This window comes from Canis lupus, chromosome 3 (genome assembly GCF_048164855.1).
Source record: "Canis lupus baileyi chromosome 3, mCanLup2.hap1, whole genome shotgun sequence".
Lineage (NCBI taxonomy): Eukaryota > Metazoa > Chordata > Mammalia > Carnivora > Canidae > Canis > Canis lupus.
The window spans coordinates 13,803,190-13,828,272 of NC_132840.1; the positions used below are offsets into that span (position 1 = coordinate 13,803,190).

Genomic DNA, 25,083 nt, shown 5'->3' on the forward strand with positions numbered 1-25,083 from the left:
TCAGTGTGTCCCTTCTCCAGGATCCCATTTTGCAATCAGCCTGGCACACATTATCCCACCGTTGCAGAATGTAAGATATGTCCACCTGCTCCAGGTCCTGCAGCTGGTGTTTTTGGTCCTCAGGATGAGGCTGAGAATAGTCCTTCAACTGCAAGATTCCTATCCCACTCTGTTCTTTGTGATTCTGGCATTTTTCTTGGTTTGGGGACCAGAAAAGAGTCTGAGTATCTGAGAGGTCTCCTCCCAAAGTCGAGGGCATTGGCAGGTAATTCCTAAGGCTCAGAGTAGAGACAGAATTTTCTCTCTGTATAGCCTGTGTGGGCTGCACCATCATGACACTTGGTCTTTGGCTCAGACAAGGGACAGAGGATTCATGGGATGGGAGAGAAGCAGGTAGAAATGTTTGGTTCCTGCTGAAAGAATTGGAGGAAGAAAAATGATGAGACCTGCCCAGGAGAGTGGATTGATTAATTTGGTGCTGCTGAGCTGTCAGACCTGGTCTTCCATTTGGGCCATCTGCCAAGGAATTCATCGACTCACTTCTGCTCTGCCCTGGGTATAGGGATCTTTGGTTCTGAAACCACACCTATGTAAAGAAAAGAAGAGGAATCAGAAGTGATTGTATCTCTGTTTCTCATACTGTGTAAAGTGAAGTGGCTATTAATACAGGCTCCAATATCAGAATGGTTGTGTGTATGTGCATGTGCATATAAATTTCAAATGAAATAGAAATATTCCATGTATGTGAAATTAATTACTCTGGTTCATGTGTTTCGTATGTGTATGTATGTATATGTGTGTATTTATAAATGTCTATGTACTAATGTGTGTGAATACACATCCAAACAAATTGAGGTCATAACATAGCAATCAACTTCTGATGAATTGAGACTGGCTGAAAAGGCATGTGCTCTAGATTTCTCTCTTTGATTTCAACCTTGGATCAGCAAACAAGTTTTCTTGACTAGGTTGATATTTTCTTTTTGCCAACATGTGCCTAAGAACCCCTATCTTATATACGTCGTGTGTATAAATCTGATGAAGGATTAATGAGTATAAGTCTTTTGAGGGTTTCTGTGCTGATGAACCTATGAATGTGCTTAGTCACGAGCATTTGACATATACTAAACCACTGTCCCAATAACTTTAGAAGGTACCCAACGGGAATGACTTTGTTCTCCCAACTGGAGGGCATTTGATTAAGTATATAGATTTCTGAGGGTGTCACAAATTGGGGGAGAGGACGTGGGGGTATCTAGTTGGTAGAGACCAGGAGTGCTGAGAAATACCTACTAGGCACAGGACAGCCTCACAAGAAAGGAATTACCTGGACGAAAATGACAGCAGTGCCAGGCTGTAGAAAACCTGTCAGAGCGTTCTCAGAACAGGCATTAACTCTCACATTTCCCCCCAGTTTCGCTGCTGCTGATTCTAAATGTGTATACCACTGACAGCATTCTTCATTTTACACCAGCAATGCTAGATATTTACCATCCCATACCTTTACCCTTGATGATTGTGATAATCCAAGATAGGTCAAAGTTTTTCAGCAACTCTGGGAGAAATATCACTTATGGGTAGAACATACTTGGTGTCACAGAACTTACTTGAATTCTTGGTTCCTGAATGCCCATTTTTTTAGCCAGTTTTTTCCTGGTTGTAATATCAGGGAAATGGTTCCTCTCGAAGGCCTGAACTAGGGTGTGCGATTGAGACCTTGTGATGGGTGTCCAGTCTTGTCTGGCTGCTTTTGGTAAGTATTCTAAAGGAGAACACAGGAACAGAAGGGGTCTTTTAGAACAGTTTTCATCTTTGAACTGGGAACTTGAACTTGGGGAGATTACACTCAGTCCACCTGAGTCCCTCAGGGTGACAGAAGAGGATGCCACCCTGCCCAGAGCCACAGGACCAAAAGGTCCAAAGCCTTGCTTGCTAAGAACCTGCCTATGCTAGCCAGCTGTGGGACCGTGCTTCTATTTCTGACACTAGGGTGCTCAGAACAAGCTGTAAGTGCCTCCCAAAGGCGATGGTTTTTTGTCAAGAATATGGGTGCGACATGCCGAGTCATTTCCACTTTCACAGGGACCCACTGAAGAAATGCGTTTGGACCAGTAGTTTCTTTTTAATTTTTTAAAAAATATTTTATTTATTTAAATGATTTAGGGCATCCCTGGACCAGTGGTTTTTTTACCTTGAGTCCAAGGCTGATACTGGTGTTGTCCTTGGGTTTTGTTTTTTCCAAAGGAGCATCCAAATTCCAATCGTCTCTGTTTCGCTCTATGGTTTTTAAACCAAATCTAAGCAGGAGAAGATGTGAAAGCCCTGTAACTCAATCGCTGTTGTTCCAAATATCAATGCAATAGATTTTGATCAACTGCCATTGGGATAATACCCATAAGGAAAAGGTGATGTATTATCCTAGGAGTTCTATTACTATTAGCATACAGTTCAGGACAGCATATCTTTTATGGTCGTCATCATGGTATCCCAAGAAAAATTGAAGAGACACTGTCAGTTCTATCAAAGGAGATCAATATTTTTCTTTCTCCTTTTCCCACTTCTCTCTCCTAACAGGATTTCAATGTGTGAATGCCTTTTCTTGCCACCCCCCCCCCCGCCCCTTATCTCTTTATAAGAAATACCAAGGGGCACCTGGGTGGCTCTGGTTGAGCATCTGCCTTTCACTTAGGTCGTGATCCTGGGGTCCTGGGATCGAGTCCCACATTGGGCTCCCCATAGGGACCCTGCTTCTCCCTCTGCCTATGTCTCTGTTTCTCATGAATAAGGAAATAAACTCTTAATACCATCTTATTTTAACACGTGGTTTAGCATTTACTTCAAATTTGAATTACTTTTACAAGTTGTAAACAATTACATATGCCAGCTCTCTAATGTCTTGAAATAGAAGCATTTTTAGCTTCTCCATTTACTAATTTTAAAATAGAATGAACATGTTGAATTTAAAAAATGAGTAATTAGGGCAGCCTGGGTGGCTCAGCGGTTTAGTTCTGCCTTTGGCCCAGAGCGTGATCCTGGGGTTCCGGGATTGAGTCCCACGTCAGGCTCCCTCTGTGGAGCCTGCTTCTCCCTCTGCCTGTGTCTCTGCCTCTCTGTCTCTCATGAATAAATAAGTAAAATCTTTAAAAAAATATGAGTAATTACAACTGTTTTCAGTTTGTGTTTTGCTTTGGTCAGACTTGGTGTGTGTTCATCACCCATCAGTTATTTGTGAGGGTGTTTCTTCTATATGAATGTCATTTAATGTTTGTATGAGAAAATTGTAGCTAAACATTGTCTCCAGTCTGCAAAAGAAGCACAATTATATTGCTTGGTCTTACTTACAGTCATTAAATAATTACTTTTACATTAAAAAATACCATTTTATAATGTATAATACACATAGAATTGATTGTGGAAAATAATTTCCTTTTTTCTGCTCCCCTTTTTTTAGAGTGCATGAGCAGGATGGGAGGGGCAGAAGGAGAGAATCTTTTTTTAAAGATTTATTTTAGAGAATGTGAATCTTTTAAGAAAGATTTATTTATTTTAGAGAATGTGAATCTTTTTTTAAAGCTTTATTTAGGGGCACCTGGGTGGCTTAGTGGTTGGGCACCTGCCTTTGGCTCAGGTCATGATCCTGGGGTACTGGGATCGAGTCCTGCATCTGGCTCCCCGCAGGGAGCCTGATTCTCTCTCTGCCTGTGTCTCTGCTTCTCTATGTGTGTCTCTCATGGATACATAAAATCTTTTTTTAAAAATATTTTTTTATTTTAGAGAGTGTACGAGAGGGGGTAGGGAGAGAATGAGAAGCAGACTTCCAGCTCAGTGTGGAACATGGGTTGCAGTCTCACAACCCTGAGATCATGACCTGAGCTGAAATCAAGAGTTGAACGCTTGACCAACTGAGCCATCCCGGGACCCCAAGAATTTCTTTAAATGGGGAGTAAATTAGCCACAATCAACAGTGGTACTCATCAATATTCCCTCATCCTATAATCAACAATAGGTAAGGCAACTCCTGGGACCCTGTATACCTTGCTGTGAAACTCTTGTCACAAATATAACCCATTGAAGTATGTTTCCTCATTATTGGAGTCAGATTTGCCATGTACTTTCTAATTATTTGAATGTTTTATTTTGATAATTTGTGATAAGATTTAGGGTGTTAATGACAACCAATATTTAATGAACCACTCTTTTATCCAGGCATTGTGCTAAAAAGTTATCTGTGCTCTAAATTAATTAATCAAAATATTTTCAGGTAAGTCTTAAGCACATCATCAGATATTCCCACAGGATGCGCTTTTATTACTAGGATTTGAGTAAACTCTTTACACCCAGATCAAATGCATGAAGAGTAAAGAAAAATTTCTCTCCAGCATTCTTCAGGCTAAGGGCCTTAGAGCCAGTGGCTTACTGGAGACTCTATATAGACACAAAAATCTGAACTCATTATTTTCTTCTAAAAGCACATTTTTACTGATCTTCGTTGTTTTAGATGCTGTTTCACCTGGTATAATTGTATTGTTTACAACTCTCACCCTGTTAACTGAAGAAATCCAACATGGTTTCATTTTCACACCAGTAGCTTTATTCAAATAATACAATATGGGATATTACTTTATATACTTCTGTGTGTAAATCACATTTCAGGTATTTAAAAAAAATTAGCCTGAAAATTGGGAACTTACATGAGTTCTTGCCTCACAGTTTCCTCATAATTACATATTAATCCTCATTCTGCTGCATATATCAACATATTTTTAAAAAGATTTTTATTTTTATTTTTATTTAACCTTTACACCCAACTTGGGACTTGATCTCATGACCCTGTAATCAAGCATTTCACACTCTACTGACTGAGCCAGTCAGGAGCTCCAGTATATATCCATATATTTTTTAAAAATTTTATTCATTTATTCATGAGAGAGAGAGGCAGAGGCAGAGGGAGAAGCAGGGTATTTGAGGAGAGCCTGATGCAGGGCTCAGTCCCAGGACCCTGGGTTCACCATATGAGCTAAAGGCAGGTGCTCAACGACTGAGCCACCCAGGTGCCCTATATCAACACTTAATGATACCATATCATTAACATAGTGTTATAATTTCCTAAGTTACCTAAATCTCAAAAATTGATTTATCTCCTATTGGGAGATAGAGGAGTATATGCTCCTCCCATCAGTGAATACACCCAGCCAGTATTTCCACAATTGATAAAAGATACAAACACAGTTCTTGTTTTTAATATACAACAATAAAATCCTTTTGAGCAACATACCTAAGAATTGCTTGAAAGTCCTGAGCCCAGCCTTTCTCTTTACCTTGAATCTGACAGATAATGAAATAGAAACCTAATGCTTACCTGAATTTCAGACTCTGGAATGCCAATTTCCTTGGCCCATTGTTTTCTGGTAGCTTTATCAGGGTATGGGTTTTGTTTAAACCATTCTTGGAGGATATCCTTTTGACTCTGGTTGTAAACAATCCTGCCTTGCCAGGTTTCTGTTTCTTTTTGTAGTATGCCCGATGAAGAGAAAATGGGAAAAGGAGTATGAAGGTTATGTTTATGGATTAAAAATTCTCTGTAAACATGTCTTTTTTTTTCAGGCTGAAAGCCTGTAAGTTCAACAATGGTTCTATATTTTTACTTTAGGGGTACATCTAAAGTCATGCTAACTTGGAGACATGTAAGTAAAATATGAATGTATAATAGAAAAAATGACAATGTGATCTGAGTTACCGAAGGAAAAAGTTACTGAAAAATCCAGAAAATTACATACAAAGAAAATAGGAAGTAATAGGAGCTAGGAAAATTAATGGAAATAAACAAGTAAAACCTTAAAGAATTAAGATAAAATACACTGGTACTTTGAGATAAAATACATTATAATAAAACTAAATATATTAGGTATTCCATAATATATTTTTCTCCATTTACAGTGTCAGCTTTAGATCTTTTGCCAACCCACTTGTGGGACTTACGGCTGTTATCTTAAGTTTGAAATTCCAGTCTCCAACTTTAAAGAACCCATCAGTGCAAAAATCTCCTGCTCCAATAATTTGGCCCTCTAATCATGATTGTGAATTTTAACTTTTATAAACTCTGGAAAATAAAGTAGGTGGCATTATCAAAGAGAACAAAATGCAGATGAAAACTTACCACTTGCAGCGCTATTCAAATCCATCTTGGGAAGAGGTACTCACAAAGGTGAGTGGGCAACTCAGCAGCACTCTAAGACACCAGTCTTATCAACACCCAGGGTGATGCACTCATTTCTTAAATAGCCTTCTATTTAATTCCTTCATTAAATGTTTAACACTTTTAGAAAGAAACTTGAAGTAATCAGATGAAGAAGTACAGACTCTACTAGGCAATTTTGCATCTATCCTAATACCTTTAGACTTAGAATCTGTGCTCTCCACACACGCACACACACATACATTATAGATGTTTTGTTCTCCATGTTTTTGTAGTTTTGCTTTTTAATTATTTTGGCTTGATGATATTCTAATATTGTCTGGATATAGATCACTTTATATTTTTCCTGTTTTCTTCAATTCTTACTGAAACACATTTTTTAAAATAAATATTTTATTTATTTGAGAGAACATAAGCATGAGGGAGAGGGAGAAGCAGGCTCCCTGCTGAGCAAGGAGCCTGACAGAGGGACACCCAGGACACCAGGTCTCGTGACCTGAGCCAAAGACAAATGCTGAACCAACTGAACCACCCAGGCACCCCTGAAACACATTTCTTTCCATCATTGGTACTAAGGTTTACATGTTATCTTGACTAATCTATACTAGACTATACTAGTCTATACTCCGTAGTTATAAAAAAAATTCAAATTAAAAAAAAATATGAATCTAGGTTTTTGGGTGGTTGCTGCCCTGAAGGTATTTTGTAGATTGATTGAATTATATAATTAATTGGATTTAAGTAAAGGAGATTATCTTTGATAATCTGGGTGGGGCTGATATAATCATGGAAGTCTTAAGAACAAAGCTGGGTATTCATGGAGGAAAAGAAATCACAGCTGTGGACAGCAGCTTCATTGCCTGTGAGAGTTTCAGCCTGACCTTCAACAGGGTCTGCCCCAGAAATCTCATTCTTGACTATCCAGGTGCTACAACTGTATAAGCCAATTATTTATAACAAATGTCTTTATGTGCGTATATGTGTATATACATGTGCACACGTGTATGTATAAGTTCACTAGTTTCCTATGAGGTCGGAATGCTACTGAACCTATTTCTTTAGTTGAGATTAAACGATATAGATGTTAGCACTGGAGATATTTCTATAAGAACAGACTTATAGATACATATTTGTATATATTACACATAATTTAAATATATCTATAAATATAAATAAGTGTTTGGGTCACCTGACCAGAATCAAAACCATGTGAGGTGGTTGCTAAGGTCAAAGGAAATATGAAGTTGTCGTGGAAGAAAACTGTTAATAATACCAGGTACTACTTTATGACCATTTTCAGAAACAAGGACATGCTAGTTATGAAAATTTTGCTATGAATCTGTATACATATTAAAATATTTTTTGTTTTCTTCCCACAGCTATCCCCTAATAACCCAATATAAGGTGCATTAATTATAGTTAGCTTTATTATTATCTTAAGTAGGCTCCATGCCCAGCATGGGAGCCTGAAATCATGACCCTGAGATCAAGAGTCACATGCTCTACTGGCTGAGCTAGCAGGCATCCCAATAGTAGCTCATCTTATATATTTTTTATTTTATTTTTTTATTTTTGAGAGAAATAGAGAGCGTGAGCAGGGGGAGGGGCAGAGGGAGAGGGAGAATCTGAAGCAGACTCCACACTGAACTCAGAGCCCCATATGGCGCTCTATCCCAGGATCCTGAAATCATGACCTGAGCCGAGATCAACAGCCAGATGCCTAAACAACTGAGCCACCCTGGCACCCCGATAGTTCACTTTAGATCACTGTATTTAAGGAGTATCAAAGGAGAAGTATGCACATCATCCAAGGATGTTGCATCTTCTTTTGGGGAAGGGAGTTGTGTGTTTCTATTATAGGCAGGATACCCGGACCATATTAGGCAGAAATATCACATTGTTATTTTTTTTTAATTTGGAAGTCATTTATGGTTTCAGGAGAGGTGTATGGCTTACAGCTCAACAAGGTGTAGACAGAAATGGTTAGTCTCAGTATGGCTAAGCTACAGAACTTATTCACTTATCACAGGTATTTCTGTGAAGATATTTTGTAGACGTGATTAAGTCCACGATCACTTGACTTTATTATCTATCTATCTATCTATTTAAAGATTTTATTTATTCATTCATGAGAGATAAAGAGAGAGAGAGAGAAGCAGAGACACAGGCAGAGGGAGAAGCAGGTGGGGAGCCCAACGCAGGACTCGATCCCAGGACTCTGGGATCATGCCCTGGACTGAAGGCAGCGCTAAACCATTGAGCCACCAAGGGATCCCCTCACTTGACTTTAAAGGAGATTATCCTATATAATCTGATTGGACCTAAGTCAATTCTGAAAGGCCAGAAGGAAAGAGTGGAGTCTTCCTTGCAAAGACATTCTTCCTGTTAATTGATGCTTCGGCTCATGCTCAAGGGTTCAGCCCATATTAGGAGTTTTGGAATTGCCTAGTGAGTCTCTACAGTTACATAAGCCAATTCTCTGCAATTAATCACTAGGTATACGGATTCTATTTCATTGGTTGAATTGTTGAACTCTGCCTGACACAATCATCAAACTGCTTATTTGGAAATGATGACATTTAACAGGAAAGATGTGTACATGCGTATTTGTCATGAAGATAACCATGGATGGTGGAAAACTTTATTGAATCCTAGAAAGATGGCTACTCATGTTATGCCTCCATAAATTATTTTGGTAAAGCTATGTTAGCTGTGAAAACCTGGAAGGCAGAAAATGGGTGAAACACATAGATCAATGGAACAGAATAAAGAATCCAGAAGTGGACCCTCAACTTTATGGTCAACTAATATTCGATAAAGGAGGAAAGACTATCCACTGGAAGAAAGACAGCCTCTTCAATAAATGGTGCTGGGAAAATTGGACATCCACATGCAGAAGAATGAAACTAGACCACTCACTTGCACCATACACAAAGATAAACTCAAAATGGATGAAAGATCTAAATGTGAGACAAGATTCCATCAAATCCTAGAGAGGAACACAGGCAACACCCTTTTTGAACTCGGCCACAGTAACTTCTTGCAAGATACATCCACGAAGGCAAAAGAAACAAAAGCAAAAATGAACTATTGGGACTTCATCAAGATAAGAAGCTTTTGCACAGCAAAGGATACAGTCAACAAAACTAAAAGACAACCTACAGAATGGGAGAAGATATTTGCAAATGACGTATCAGATAAAGGGCTAGTTTCCAAGATCTATAAAGAACTTCTTAAACTCAACACCAAAGAAACAAACAATCCAATCATGAAATGGGCAAAAGACATGAAGAGAAATCTCACAGAGGAAGACATAGACATGGTCAACATGCACATGAGAAAATGCTCTGCATCACTTGCCATCAGGGAAATACAAATCAAAACCACAATGAGATACCACCTCACACCAGTGAGAATGGGGCAAATTAACAAGGCAGGAAACCACAAATGTTGGAGAGGATGCGGAGAAAAGGGAACCCTCTTGCACTGTTGGTGGGAATGTGAACTGGTGCAGCCACTCTGGAAAACTGTGTGGAGGTTCCTCAAAGAGTTAAAAATAGACCTGCCCTACGATCCAGCAATTGCGCTGCTGGGGATTTACCCCAAAGATTCAGATGCAATGAAACGCCGGGACACCTGCACCCCGATGTTTCTAGCAGCAATGTCCACAATAGCCAAACTGTGGAAGGAGCCTCGGTGTCCATCGAAAGATGAATGGATAAAGAAGATGTGGTTTATGTATACAATGGAATATTACTCAGCCATTAGAAACGACAAATACCCACCATTTGCTTCGACGTGGATAGAACTGGAGGGTATTTTTTTTTTAAAGATTTTATTTATTTATTCATGATAGTCACAGAGAGAGAGAGAGAGAGAGGCAGAGACACAGGCAGAGGGAGAAGCAGGCTCCATGCACCGGGAGCCCGATGTGGGATTCAATCCCGGGTCTCCAGGATCGCGCCCTGGGCCAAAGGCAGGCGCCAAACCGCTGCACCACCCAGGGATCCCCTAGAACTGGAGGGTATTATACTGAGTGAAATAAGTCAATTGGAGAAGGACAGGCATTACATGTTATCATTCATTTGGGGAATATAAATAATAGTGAAAGGGAATAGAAGGGAAGGGAGAAGAAATGTGTGGGAAATATCAGAAAGGGAGACAGAACATAAAGACTCCTAACTCTGGGAAATGAACTAGGGGTGGTGGAAGGGGAGGAGGGCGGGGGGTGGGGGTGAATGGGTGATGAGCACTGAGGGGGGCACTTGACGGGATGAGCACTGGGTGTTATTCTGTATGTTGGCAAATTGAGCACCATTAAAAAATAAATTTATTATTAAAAAAAAAAAGAGGAAATCCTCTTGTGCCCTGAATAATGGATCACAGAATATCTCTGTCATGATTCACATGCTCTTGGCCACTATTGCCTGGGAACATCTAGAAAGAAATGAGCTCAGGAATGTGTTAATAAAGGGATATTCTATTACTATTGGAAAAAAAAGGAAAGTGTTGTTTAACAGGAAGAATGGTGAGGAAATAGAACTTCAGGGTAAGGGGTACAGGTAGACTTTATACTCATTAAATGAAGAAATAACTTGGAGACACTTTCTGAGAAAAAAATTTATACATAGTTAAGGAATGCAAAACTCAAACCTGGGTTGTGATTTAAAACCTTTGGTCTACAGCAGTGATTACATTAAAACTTCTACCAGTAAATCATTCCTCTATTATTTAGGCATTCCTGTAAACTGCCACAAGAAAAAAAAGTGAAGTGTGTTTTTGCCATAGACAACTGATAAGCTCAAGATACTTAAGGTGAGATGAGAGAAAAATTAGGAGTAATGACTTGGAGGATGGGCTAATTGGTTCGTATTTGTGTTTTCCTTTTTTTTTTTTTTTTCCTCCTCTGCAGTCTCTAGGATCCCTACTAATGAGACCAAGCAAGATAAGGGACATCCAAGAATCTGGTCTGGGGACTTCGGCCAGGAAGCAGAAATTGATAGGTGGGAAAGAGAGGGGAAAGCTTGTCCAGTTAAAGGTCTATCCCAAAACATCTCCCTAGCTGAATCTTGCTACTGCTTTGTTCCAATGGATGCAGTCTCTCTCCTCTTCTTTATAGATGAGAGGATGTTTACTACATAGGTTCAGTCCTTATTCCAACTGGCTCATAGCTTTGGCTTTTGTTCTTTGATATCTTGATGGAGGAGTGATACTGGGATCTTCTAGTTACTTTCAGCGTGAATGGAGGTTTTAGGCTTGGAAAATCATATTGTGTGTGGTGGAAAAGGGTAAGATTACTTTGTGTACTTTAGGGAAGGAAGCTAATAATTTTGACCAAATAGATGAACAATGTATTTTGTAGGGGCCACGTATTTCATGCCCACTCTCATGGCACTAGCCCAGTTAGGACATGTCTTCCAAGAGGATTGTATTTCACAAATTATTGATTTCAGGTTTTCCCTGTGATTTCTTTCAGCCAGTGAGATATGAGTGGGATTGATGAAGCAGTCTGTACCATCCTTTTTTGGGGGGGAGGCATTGCTCTTTTCTCACTACCATGACCCTTCTCTGTCCTAGATGAGGATGATCCCATTAACCTGAATCCCAGACAGATGAGAAATAGACTTTTGTTGAGGTAAGCCACTAGTGTTTTGAAGTCATTTATTGCCAGGACATAATTGAGAATAAGGTGTGTATACAAATTTGGTTTTTGTATCTTAAGCTCTATGGTCAGAACTATCTTTATTGTTGTTTTTTTTTTAAGATTTTATTTATTTATTCATGAGACACAGAGAGAGAGGCAGAGACACAGGCAGAGGGAGAAGCAGGCTCGACATGGGACTTGATCCCCGGACTCCAGGATTACGCCCTGGGCTGAAGGTGGCACTAAACCTCTGAGATGCCCTATTATTTTAAAGCCCCAGGCTGCCCTATTATTTTAAAGATTTGAGAGAGAGCGTGAGAGAGAGCAAGAGAGAAAGCACAGCAGGAGGAGGGACAGAGGGAGAGACAGAAGACTTCCCCACTGAGAGGGAGGCCTCACTGGGTACTCGATCCCAGGACCCCAGGATCATCACCTGAGCCAAAGACAGATGCTTAACTGACTGAGCCACCCAGGTGCCTAAGTCTTTATTTTTAAGCAATTATCTGAATATTCCAAGAAACCATTTGTTATGATTTTTATAGCCCAGTTTCTTTTAATTGCAGTAAATTTTTGTGAAATTTAGAAGGGCATGAAACTTATTTTTTAAACAGAAAGTTCCAAGAGACTTACTCTTGGGTTTCACCTACGAGGGTACTGGTAAGACAGGATCCATTCCGTTGAAGATCATGTGATGTTATTTACTCAGGTGGTCATGCGACATGCAGAAAATGAGGGAATCTCCTTGGACCTAAGACTCAGAATGTTGCCTACATGTGGAAGAAAGGAGGAAATCCAAGTGTTTCCTTTATCCCGGAAAAGAGGTTTACTTGTACTTTAGGAAGAAAGGACACAAAGAAGTCAAATGAAGACATCCTTGGATTTAGTTATCCAGTTATCCTGATCAGTTTATTAAAATGTGGAGACAAATCTGCAGTCTCAGGGCCAATGTAATGGGGGAATTTGATTCACAGAGTAACTGAGATAGCATAGATTTGGGCCTTGTCTGAGAGGAGTGAGGTCCTCCCACTCTGGTAGCAGATGGGTCAAAGGGATGTCAAGACAAACTTTCTTGGTTTTGGGTTCAGTGGGTAGAGCGTATGACATACAAAGGCCATCTTTCCCAAGGCTGCACATGTGAACACAGAGGTGGTGCATTACACTTTTCTAGAACTACAGCCTCTTCCGGTGGAGGCAGTGGCCCTATGTTTTACGTGTCAATCAAGGCCCCTCAGAATCTGACCCATCTGCAGTCTCCTCACCCATGTTCACTAAGACACCCTTTCAGTACGATGAGAGACTCCCAGGCGTCCCACCAACACAGTGCATTTTTCCTACGACTGTTACTTTACTCAAGCAGCCTGATTGAGGTGAATTCATGACACACTTTCTGACACCCCAAAATTCTATTTCTTCTGTGCACACAGTCCTCATGTCATTGATATCCACAGGCATAGCATGCAGGTGTTGTTGCTTGGCCAGATTTGTTGTAGGAGCCTATTTCATTTGACTTCCCTAATGCTCATTTCACTACCTCATCTGCTCTCATTTCACGGCGGCGGTAGCCTGGAGGGTCTCAACCTTGAGTGGGGCTCCAGGTAAGAAGGAAGATCCACTTGTATGGTTACTGTGGTCATACAAATCTTGGGTGGATAGGGGGAATGGAATCTAACCCTGCTCCCCCAATAGGGCGACAACAAGCCCACATGGCCCAACCCCTAGAGAAGAGCTGGCCGAGGGAAGGCACCTTTCTTTTTTTTTTTTAATATTTTATTTATTTTTTCATGAGAGATACAGAGAGAGAGGCAGAGACACAGGCAGAGGGAGAAGCAGGCTCCATGCAGGGAACCTCACATGGGACTCAATCCCGGGTCTCCAGGATCACACCCCGGGCTGAAGGCGGCACTAAACCGCTGAGCCACCAGGGCTGCCCGGAGGGCACCTTTCCAGCCAGCATTTTCCTGATGGCCCCAACCCAGTCTTCAGTGGCTGAAGGGATTGTTCTGATCCTTTTGAGGGGCCACCATCACTGTTCCCCATCCTGCTGCTAGTTCCTGGTTGATCCTCCTAATCCTCCATGGTCTGGGAGTAGTTGCTCTTGCAGAAGGGCCTTATACAGGATTTCCACTGATGCTGGGTGATTTTGGGGTGAGTTCACGGAAACAGGCATTTTTCTCTGGATTGCGTGTTGCCATGTACAGAGATGACTCTGTGATTGGTATTTTAATAAATCTTATCTTTAGAAAGGGAAACTTAAGGAAGGCTGGTGCCATAATTGTGAAGGAGCAACAGTCATTTGCACTGGTCAGGAGAGAGAACAGTTGGTATTTTGTGGATTAGACAATGTTCCCATTTGTCGGTGTTCAGACAGGATAACAAAGTGATCTTGTTTGCGTCTTGATCCATCACGGTCGCAGAGTGGACATCTTTGATGTCCATAGTGTATAAAAACATTTATATTCTGCAGAAGAACATCAAGACATAACTGAAGGTACTGCGCCTGGTCCTGACCATCAGGAACAGCTTTACTATTTCTCATACATTTCATTGAGAAGTGGGAGCAGGAGGTGAGCTGGATCCATGTCTGGTGTCTGCTCTCAAATACGGGTCTGGAGTAAAGACAGAAGGAAAAGAAAAGCGTTGTCAGAAAATAAGGGAGCGACAAAGAGTCTGACTGGGGGAGGAGGGAAACCTGGGCTGGCAGCATCCAGAAGGAAGGAAGGTTGCAGAAGGAAGAGCCAGGGTGCCCTAGGGCATTCCCCTGAGAACCACTTCCTTTCCATCCTCTCCTGATGTCTGACACTCCTCTACCTTCCCCTCTCTTCAACTCTCTTCCATCTATTGCTTCCTCCTCCCAGTCCCGGAAAATGCTTAAAGGACAGCTTAGGTCTGGGAAGTGCTGAGCTTCGTCACTGCCACATGCCGTCCTGGAGAGGGTGAGGGGGTAGAGGAGGCTGAGCAGTGACCCCCATTTGAACACCATGGTGTCTGTCCTGTAGTTCATCCAGCAATATTCCAAAGGGATAGTGGAACTGATACGAGACAGAAATTTCTATTATGGAAAGCATTTGTATAAAATATTCACGGCACTGAAAAACTACTTCAATTCAGGGGAAAAAAATTGGCTTTTTACCCTGAAAATAAATGTTTAAGCCATTCATGACTTAACAAAATAAAATGGCACCCTGTATACTGGACCCAATAGGAGTGTGTGTTCGTGTGTATGTGTGCACACGTATTCCTTGTATAAATGTTGGGTGCCAAGTTGGCTGAGTCATTCTTGCCTGTGCACAGTGAGCCGACTCTCTTAGAGACAGATTTCCTAAGGAGTTTACATTGCATCTTCATAAAACAAGTCTTAGCCATTTTGGGGGGGGTGGGGGTGGGGGTGCATCTGAGGGTTTTTTTTCTCCTGCAGGAGGGCACACCTATTCCCCAGGTTTTATTCTCAAGCTCTTTACTTAAGAAGAATGACAAGGAGGGGCACCTGGGTGGCTCAGTGGTTGAGCATCTGCCTTTGGCTCAGGGCGTGATCCTGGGATCTGGGTTCAAGTCCCTCATTGGGCTCCCTGCATGGAGCCTGCTTCTCCCTCTGCCTGTGTCTCTGCCTCTCTCTCTCTGTGTCTTTCATGAATAAATAAATAAATAAATAAAATCTTAAAAAAATTATTCTATCATTTAAATTGTAGTTCTTATTACATCATTTAAAGTTACCCTTTTATTTTAGATGCTTTCACATCATTCTGGTTTCCTAAGATATTCATGACACTTTTGACTCCTAGACTTCATAAAAATCAATGTATCACTGAATCCTGCTATTCTAAGATCTGAGGCCTCTTGCTGTCTGAGTGCTACAGGAAGTAATGTAAGTAAGTTTTAGTGTCAATCATATTTTATTTCTAGTATTCAAGCTAAGAAGTTCAAAATAAAAAGTGAAATTCCCAAGAATGTAAATTTTATTAAATGCAATGGAAATGGATATGTATGAAATGTATTTCTTCTCATTCAGTCCTGGGATCCTTTTCAGAACTCTTTTACGTGTGTATGATCATGAGGAGCCAGGGGCGTTTCTCCATGAATAAATTGGTGAAGCTATCATTGCTGGGATGCTAATGACATGCATGGGAGACAGTGTGAGACTCTGGGAACTTGACATAAGTAGCCAGAAATTTCATAATGTATTCGCATCTTAAGATTTCCGTTACACCAACGGAATCAGATTCCATCTTTTGTTTCAAGGCACCTTGGTTAATGCAATTATTTAATGGAAAAAATATTTTTTGATTTTTAGGACAAACCATGAAATCATGTTGAATAGCTTTCAATTTACTATAGAATGTATATTCATTTGTTATGTGCCTTTCCCTCCAAATTCCAATTCTAAGACATCCTTAAGTTGGATCCAAAATCATAATCAAAATTCATAAACTTAAGCCTACATCAAAAGGAATAAAAACTAAAGTTATGAAGAAAGACATAATTAGAAATAAGATAACAGATTGGTAGGGGATCCCTGGGTGGCTCAGTGGTTTGGTGCCTGCCTTTGGCCCAGGTAGGGGATCCCTGGGTGGCTCAGTGGTTTGGTGCCTGCCTTTGGCACCCAGTGGTTTGGTGCCTGCCTTTGATCCTGGAGTCCCGGGATCGAGTCCCACGTCAGGCTCCCGGCATGGAGCCTGCTTCTCCCTCCTCCTGTGTCTCTGCCTCTCTCTCTCTCTCTCTCTCTATGTCTATCATAAATAAATAAATAAATCTTTAAAAAAAAAACAAAAAAAACCCCCAAAGAGATTAGTGGACACAGGGCCTAGCACAGTGCGCTAACACACAGATCTTTGCTGGGAGGTGATTTTTCTGGACCTGTGTTGGGCTTGTCCTGGACACCATTAGGTCACTTGTGCACAGTTGATACTGAGGAACACAAGTGAATCCATGCTCAGTGATGCATCCAGGAGTCAGGTCTCATCTTGGGTCATGTCAGGGCTTTAGAGCATCAAGCCCAGCCTATACAGGCAAACTGTTTAGGTGCAGGCTATCTCAGGAAGCCCCCAGGCAAAGACAGTTCTAGTTCTAGAGCATCACTTAGGATGAAAATACATCAACTGATGGAGACGCCATACACTTGCTTTAATTGGGGACAAATCTACCAATCTCCAAAGCTTTGATAATTCAGTATGATCAAAGAAAAACCAGATTTATGTGGTCAAGCAAAATGTCATGCTACAGTGAAAAACTCACAATGCTTCTTTGGCTGTGGAAGGAGGGTGCTTTCTCTGGACTCCTGTTTCCATCCAAATAACAACTGGGTAATTTGTTTTTAGAAACTAGCCGAGTAAGAGACATTTTGGGAATATTTTACATAGTGTCTATAATAGTCTCATTCATCTGTAGCCAGGGGTAGAAATGCGCACTACTGCAGGCTTTATGCCTATCTCCATAAGCCTGAGAAGCGGTCTGCATTTTGTTAACTTGAGCAGCAGATTACATTTACTCCTGAACCCCACCTCATTAAGATCACCGTTTTCAAAGACCTCAGGGTCATTGGGTAAATGACCTGCTGTTGCCCAGTTTGTTTGTAGATGGTCGTTTCTGCCTGTGACTTGCTACACCCTGTGTGCTGACAATACTGTGAGGGTTGGAGGGCAGCCACCTGCCCACAGCCTTATTTATGTGTCCTGGCAGTCCTGCAGTAGTGAGGGGAAAATGATCCTGGGAGAAGCAGGGCTTCTTTCGGTCCTGGTCCAACAAGGGCCAGTGCCTCTTGGGCCAGGTATCCTTGCTCTGTCCTGGTGGAAGACAAGAGTTCTAAACTGTCTGTGGACATTGGCTCCAGCTGTCACCATGTTGGCTAGGCCATGGCTGAGGATGGAGGTGGCAATCTGGGAGTCAGGGAGGGTTGACACTCCACTGAGGTCCTTTCCATTCCCAAGATAAGCCTTGTGATGTGAGGGAGAAGTGAAGGATAGTAGAACAGGGAAGACAATTAAGATTCCTAAAAAGTGTTTTCACCATCATTATTTGGTGTTGGGCTGGCCCTGGTAAAAGAACACTAGGCTGGAGTATCAGCCCAGGGAGGTTGCAGTGCCTTGTGGCCTCGGGTTAAATCCGAGTTCAGATTCCCTTTCAAGCATCCCAGTGACTCCACTTTACCCACATTCTCATTCATTGAAGTGTGAGCCCTGAAAGGCTGGTTTGGAGGGATGTTAGTCAAGATCAGCAGGGTCAGCGGGCAGCAGGAGGCCTGGAGTAGGGTGCCATACAAAGAAAACTGTGAGATTGGGATGCCTCTGAAGGGAAATCTCCTTCTCTGTGTTGGTCATCTTTGTGCAGAGCTGCATTTTGAGGCTGGAGGCAGAAGGTGTCTGAATCCCCCAGTAGGTCTCCTCAGAGCTGTTAATATACTTAAATACTAGGGGAATGCTGAAGGAAGTGAAGCTTGGCCTATACAAATGTCATGGGCTACTTTCTTCCGAAAATAACTTCTTTAGCTATATCCGTCTCTATAGGTAGAGTCAATTTGACTCTTAGTACATAGAAGTGGAGTTTGTGTTTCAAATCTCTCTAGGTGTGAGAGCCCTCATGATAAACTCTCATCATGGGACCTTAAGAAACAACCATCTCTGAAAGACTCTCCTCACACCGTCTAGGACAAAGAAACAAGGCAGTCACCAAATTTACTTCCAAATGAGACCCATGCATGAAGCACTGTCTTAGAAATAATAATCCTCTTGAACTTCAATTTGAGCAAAATTTGAGCAAATGTACAATTTTTTTAGCAGCAGTAGTGAAAACAATTGCAAGAAAGTCCCAAATTGCATCAGAAGAGAGAAAAAATATTCCCGTTTCTGGATTGAATATGAATGACAAAAAGTATAATTCATGTTTTGTGTAATGGACATTTATTAAAAAAAAAACTATCCTAAACAGCATAATCCTATTAATTCACCATATTGTGCAATCACTTATATAAAAGCAGGAAAACAATGAGAAAGAAATCAAAATTATTCCAGAAGAAAGAATGTGTTTCTGATCATTTTGGCGGACTTGTTAACAAGAATGAGGATACTGTCATTACACTACCTACAAACAGAATAACACGGAAACGCCGAATTTCAAGAGTCACTTTGAAAACACCTACAGTTCCAAAGCGTTACCTAAGAGTTACAGTCCCATCAAGTTCCCACACGGAGCCGTGAGTGGTCTGTGTAAAAGCTCCGCAGGTCACCAATGGCCACAAGGGAGGCAGACACCTTGCCACACTCTGAACTTGGTGAGAGGCTCAGACTCTAATGCTGGTGATACCAGACGGTGACACGTATTAGTGACTGTGCCCTGCTTAGACCAGGGCAGCTGGGGAGGAATCACTCACTGGGATGTATGTTCTTGTTTCAGAGAAGCCCCCAAGTGTTTCTTATTCTAATACTGCCTAAGGTACGCACTCACAAGTTTGTTTCAATGGGAGGCTCTAAAATCCTGTGTCCACAAAGTATCCCCTTGGGGCCTAACTGGGCTCCCACCTGGTAGTGACTTTGGCATTTCCATCCCTCTCCCAGGGAACCTCTGAGGCTCTACCTGTGGCAGTTCTTGCTGTCGAGGACTCAGAAGTTTTCTCCTGAGCTCCTCTCTCCTACCACGTCCCCACTGATGGCCCAATCTGTCCTCAGGAGGTGCGTCATGTGCTTGCAGCCTGCACACCCCGACCCCCGCCGATGCTCGTCACGATCACAGTGTCCACCCTTCTGAGTGCACCATGCTGAACATTGTCCTCCGGGAAAGGTCCTCGTACTGCCAACCGCTTGGAGCCGCCCGCAAGGCAAACACAGTTTACACACGGGCAGTTTTTCAGGATGGGAAATGAATGGGAATAGGCGGGATAGAGGTCCCAGATTCAATGCCAAGGGCGTCATTAGCTTCGTTCCCCTACGTGCCAAGAGATTGGCAGGAATTCCTCTCAGGGACTAGTGATGGGGACAGGAAGTGAAGGGCACAGAACAGAGCAGAGGGTCAGGGTCCCCAAAATGTGTCTGTTAGAGTCATATTCCTGCTGGGGGCTGGCCTGGCTGGAGAGTGCTGGGTTTGTCCCGGGAGCTCGGTGGGGGCCCACCTGGGGCAACTTTCAGAGTTAAGATTGTCTTAAGGATCATCCCAGTTAGTTTAGCTTGCAGATGGTAAGAAGCTCGTGGCCTTAGGGTTAAATATGAATTCAGTGTTTCTCTTACACACTCTGATGATTCCATTTCTTCTACGCCAAACCTAACTGAAGTGTGTTCACTTTGAAAGCCTAGTTCTGGCAGGTGTCAGTCAGGTTTGTGGTGGCAGAGAACACTGACTCTTAAGTGTGCGAAACGGGTTGCCTCTGGAGGAAAGGTCCGTCTCTGAGCTGCTAATCCAGGGCACCTGAGTGGCTCAGGGGTTGAGCGTCTGCCTTTAGCTCAGGTCGTGATCTCAGGGTCCTGGGTTGGAGCCTCACATTAGGCTCTCTGCAGGGAGTCTGCTTCCCCCTCTGCCTGTGTGTCTCTCATGGATAAATAAATCTTAAAAAGAAAAAACCCCACAAAACTCTGAGCTGCTAATGCGTGCCAAAGCTCCACTCTGAGGATGGATAAAGGTGGCAGGATTCACAGGGGCAGGTCTCTTTGGAGCCATTTTTACAGCTACACATGATGAACAGCGAAGAAAGGGATGCTTGGCCAGACAAAATGTTTCACAACCTTACCTTTTCTTAAAAATTGATTTTGTGGAACATACCAGTGTTATAACCAGAGTAACTCAGCTCTTGTTACAATAGAAATAAAGTTTGCATTCCCAATCTTTTGAGCCCACTCATGTAAAATTCCCTCTTAGTGTTCATGTCATGGGTCCTTGTTAATTAGAGCCAACCAAAAGACTGTCCTTTCTTACATACCAGCAATGAAAGCAGAAGAGGAAAAAAAAGTATCATTTTAAGAAAAAAATAAAGGTCTGTGCTTCTGATTATTTTAGTGGACTCCTAATAGCCACAAAATATCACCTACAAATAGAACAACATGGAAACACTGAAAACACCTACGGTTCTAGAGGTTCTAGAGTGTTACCGTTACAGCCCCATCAAGTTCCCACACGGAGCCGAGAGTGGTCTGTGTAAAAGCTCCGCAGGTCACCAATGGCCACAAGGGAGGCAGACACCTTGCCACACTCTGAACTTGGTGAGAGGCTCAGACTCAAATGCCGGTGATATCAGACAGTGACATGAATTATTATTTTTTTATTCATTTATTCCTGTCAGAGAGAGAGAGACAGAGAGAGGCAGAGACACAGAGGGAGAAGCAGGCTCCATGCTCCCGGGTCTCCAGGATCAGGCCCTGGGCTAAACCGCTGAGCCACCCGGGCTGCCCCGATGACACAAATTAGATGTGAGTGCTCAGGGCATGGGTGCATTCTCTGGGTTTCAGCTGTTACAGTAACAGAGAAGCCCAATTTATTTCCAATGTTACTTAATAGACCCTCTCCCATTTGTTCCCATAGCTATGTCCAAAGTGTTTTTGCTGCTTCCAGAAAGAGCCCCTGGTTCTAACGAGGACTACATTTGCTAGTTACGCAATTGTTTCTTACCCACTCACAGTGAGCCTGGATTGACCAACCCCCTCTTCCCTTGGTCTTTCTCAGCTCCAGGGACTATTCCTGTGATCTGCATTCAAGGCTGATTGCCTTCCCCTCCTGCACCTGCTGCTGTTGGGCTCTGCCCCTGGAAGAGCGTGCTCCTATGCTTCCAGCCTGTGCACACCTGGCCCAAGCACATGTGCATTCGCAAGGTCTGGGGAAGCTCCTCCTCGGTAAATAACCTCCGCCCGAGGGTCCTCGTACTGCATTTTGGTGCAGTCTGCCAGCCGAAAAAAAGCTGAAACAGAGGCCAAACAGCTTTTCAGAGAATGGAAAACGAATGGGATTTCGGAATGGATGTCCCAGAGTCAATGCCAATGACTTAGAGGGTGATCATAAACATGGCAAATTATCTGACCGTGTGCTGAGAGCTTTCTGCAAATTCATCTCAACCCGTGCACCTCTGTCAGAGGTGAGGAATTCGAGGGAGCAGGTTTAGGAGACATGCCCAAAGAAGCCGGCTGGGAAGGGGCAGAGGTAAGCCTCATCCCTGTCCTTCAGAGCACAAACTGACAACCACCTCTGAACGTTTCATAACTTGGAGCTTGTTTGAACCTCTGTTTCCTCATCTCCGCATGTGACCCCTGCACTGGGGGGAGTCATGGGTGGGTTTTGGGAGGATGAAGTCAAGAACTATGAGTTCCTATGAAGGTCTACGCTTTGTTGAATTCTGCGCCTCACAAATACTAGGCATGGCTCCTAGGGAAGAGCTGGTTATTGAGAGCTACCAAGTCCCTCCTTGCGAGGGACCATCCAAACCAGGGAAACACCTGAGCCTTGAGGTCCACTGGCTTTTCTTCCCAGGAACCACCTGAGTTCCTTCCTGCTCAACGCTCACCGTGGGAGGCAGTGGCCACCCTGCCATGTTTCTTCCTCTTTCCCCACAACCTTGAACTTTTCCTGACCTCTCCATGAACTGCATTCATGTGGGGTCTTTGGCCTGAAACCCACACCTGAGAGAGGAGCTGTTTCAAGGGCAAAGCCTGTGTTCTTCAGGAAACATTCAGCCACTGGGAGCAGTGGGGTCCAGGAAGGCTCCAAGGAGGCATTGCAGGTATGTGGATCCAGCACTAGGTCCAGCACTAGGAGGTCCAGAATGTCTGTTTGTCAGACAGAAGGACAACGGTCAGTGGCTGTGTAGGAGGGGCTGTGCATGTCTGGACCAGGGCATAGACAACCTCATGGGTCACTGGAGCATGGATTTGAATTTCAGTGTGATTAGAGGCATTGGTGGGCTTAAGGTTTTAAAGTATTTCCATTGACTGTGCAGTTGTAAAGGCGAGACAGTTTAGGAAAGGAGAGGTGAAGGTTGACTGCCGCCCTCTGAGGTCCTGTCCAGCCCCAAATCCAGGCTTCTGATGGGGCAGCATGGTACAGGACACAGAACAGGGAAGGGAGTTGGGGTCCTAGAAAGCCTTTGTCACCTTCATAATTTTGTCTGGGACAGGCCCTGGGTGAAGAGTGGCTGGGTTTGGTTTCATAGGAACCTGGGTCACCTTTCAGAGTCAAGGTTAAATCTGCCTCCCAGTCAACACCCCAAGGAGTTCAGGTTGAGCAGAGCAGAGGCAGGTGGCCTCAGAGTTAAATCTGATTCACATTCACATCAGGCACAAAATAATCCACAATCCTCAATGTTGTAATTGTATCAGGTCTCCCACTGAGATGTTGCGTAATCACTTTATATCATGGCAATAAAACCAGAAGAGCAACATCAAAATTATTTTAAAAGAAAGGCAAAATGAAATACTGGCTTCCTGGATTATTTTAGAAGACTTGCTAAAAACAACAAAAAGCTGTAATTATGCTGCTTGCAAATAAGATAAAATGAAGCAATTAACTTAGTGTCACATTGAAATAATCCACAACTATAGAACATTGTCAATGAAGTATAATCCCAAGTGGTTTTCATTGTAGACACTGCAAAATCACTTAATAGCAATAACACTAAAATAGTATTAGAAAATTATTTTAGTGGGGATCCCTGGGTGGCTCAGCGGTTTGGCGCCTGCCTTTGGCCCGGGGCGCGATCATCCTGGGTTCCCGGGATTGGGTCCCGCGTCGGGCTCCCGGCATGGAGCCTGCTTCTCTCTCTGCCTGTGTCTCTGCCTCTCTCTCTCTCTCTCTCATGAATGAATAAATAAAATCCTTTTTTTAAAAAAAGAAAGAAAATTATTTTAGTGAAGAGAAAACATCTTGCTGTGGTTCTGGTTCTATAGGATCAATGGAAGGTAGGGGTCGGCTCAGTGGTGACTCACTTGTGTTGTCAGGGGTGTGGACAGACTTTGATACACAGACATTTTCTGCGGGTGATGGAGGTTGGGGAGGAAGTGTGGGGCCAGTGAAGCCCCTTGGTGGAGAAGATTCTTAGGCAATTTCTTCTGAATTTCTGGAATGGGGGAAGACCAGAGAGTCCTTTGTCCCCTGAGCAATCCCCCTGAGTTTTTCTAAAACATCTGAAGGCTGGAAAGGGGTAAGAGGGAGGACCAGAGTCTAGGTCAATGGAATTCTGATCCTATGATTTGTTGAATCAAAGAGAGTTCCAAGCTGCTATGTGTGTCAGGAGCACCAGGATACCCTCGCTGTCTTGAGATTTTTTTTTTTCCTGTCTTGAGATCTTAAGAAAGATCTGTTATGTCAGGATGGAGCTTACCTTCCAGAGGGATCTTTCCCCTGGGCTCCTGATCCTTGGAGAGACCCTGGATCCTCAACCAACCACAGCCTAGTACTGTTCTTTCCTTGGGGATCTGGAAACATCCAGAGGATGGTCTGGTGGTCTCTGCCCTCTCCAAAACATCCTGTTTGCAACATCAGGAGCATAAGGATATTTTTTCAAAACCTTACAGTCTTCCTTAGTTTTTGTCTCAGATATGCACTTTCTTTCTTAAGCTATGGAGGTGTCTCTCAGCCAACAGAGCTCCTAACTCATTGTCATGAGCTCTTCTTTCACTAGGACTCAATAATAACACACAATTCTTTAGAATTTTTCTGAAGGAATTTTGGCTTGTGTTTTGTAGGTATTCAGCTCTTTGCATTAATGGCTCGTCTTGTCATCTGCTTTTGAAGGATTCTCTTCATTGTAGGGTACATTCTGTAGGGTACATTCTCTCTAAATCAGGTATTTGGTGAAAATGATTTTTATGCTGATACACTTAAGGAGGATGTGAAGTTTCCATTGGAGCTGTGATGTCTCCCTTTCTACCTTGCTTTTTATTTTCCTGATTGCAGTGACACTTTCCTAGTTTAGAGACATTTCAGAAGATCTTTCAAGGTGCTGATTATTTCACATTCTTCAGTTAGTATGCAGCTGGTTTCTTTCTTCTTCAGGAGTTTTTAAATGAGTGTTTAAACTCACTTAAATCATTGTCTTACCTCACATCCATCTTCCACGTGGTCTCACCTTCTGGTGAACCTGTTTCACCAGAAGGTTCCAGGCTCCTGACATCCATGTCTTCTCCAGGAGCAGCAGCCCCGTCCTTCATCTTCTGTAATGTTTGCATAGAAGCTTGATCTGATTTTTTATTTAATTTTTATTTTTTTAAGATTTTATTTATTTATCCACGAGAGACACACACAGAGAGAGGCAGGTTCCATGCAGGGAGCCTGACATGGGATT

At 42.6% G+C, this 25,083-nt stretch overlaps 1 protein-coding gene across 1 annotated transcript; it reads right to left on the bottom strand.

Moving 5' to 3' along the window:
• Window positions 1-24,949, bottom strand: DUXB (double homeobox B). The gene is given in 8 exon segments (XM_072811170.1): window positions 1-40; window positions 42-586; window positions 1,608-1,762; window positions 2,192-2,297; window positions 5,360-5,505; window positions 21,595-21,708; window positions 22,424-22,570; window positions 24,868-24,949. Coding segments are annotated over 8 exon segments (1,335 nt in total).
• Between the last annotated feature and the right edge of the window lie 134 nt (window positions 24,950-25,083).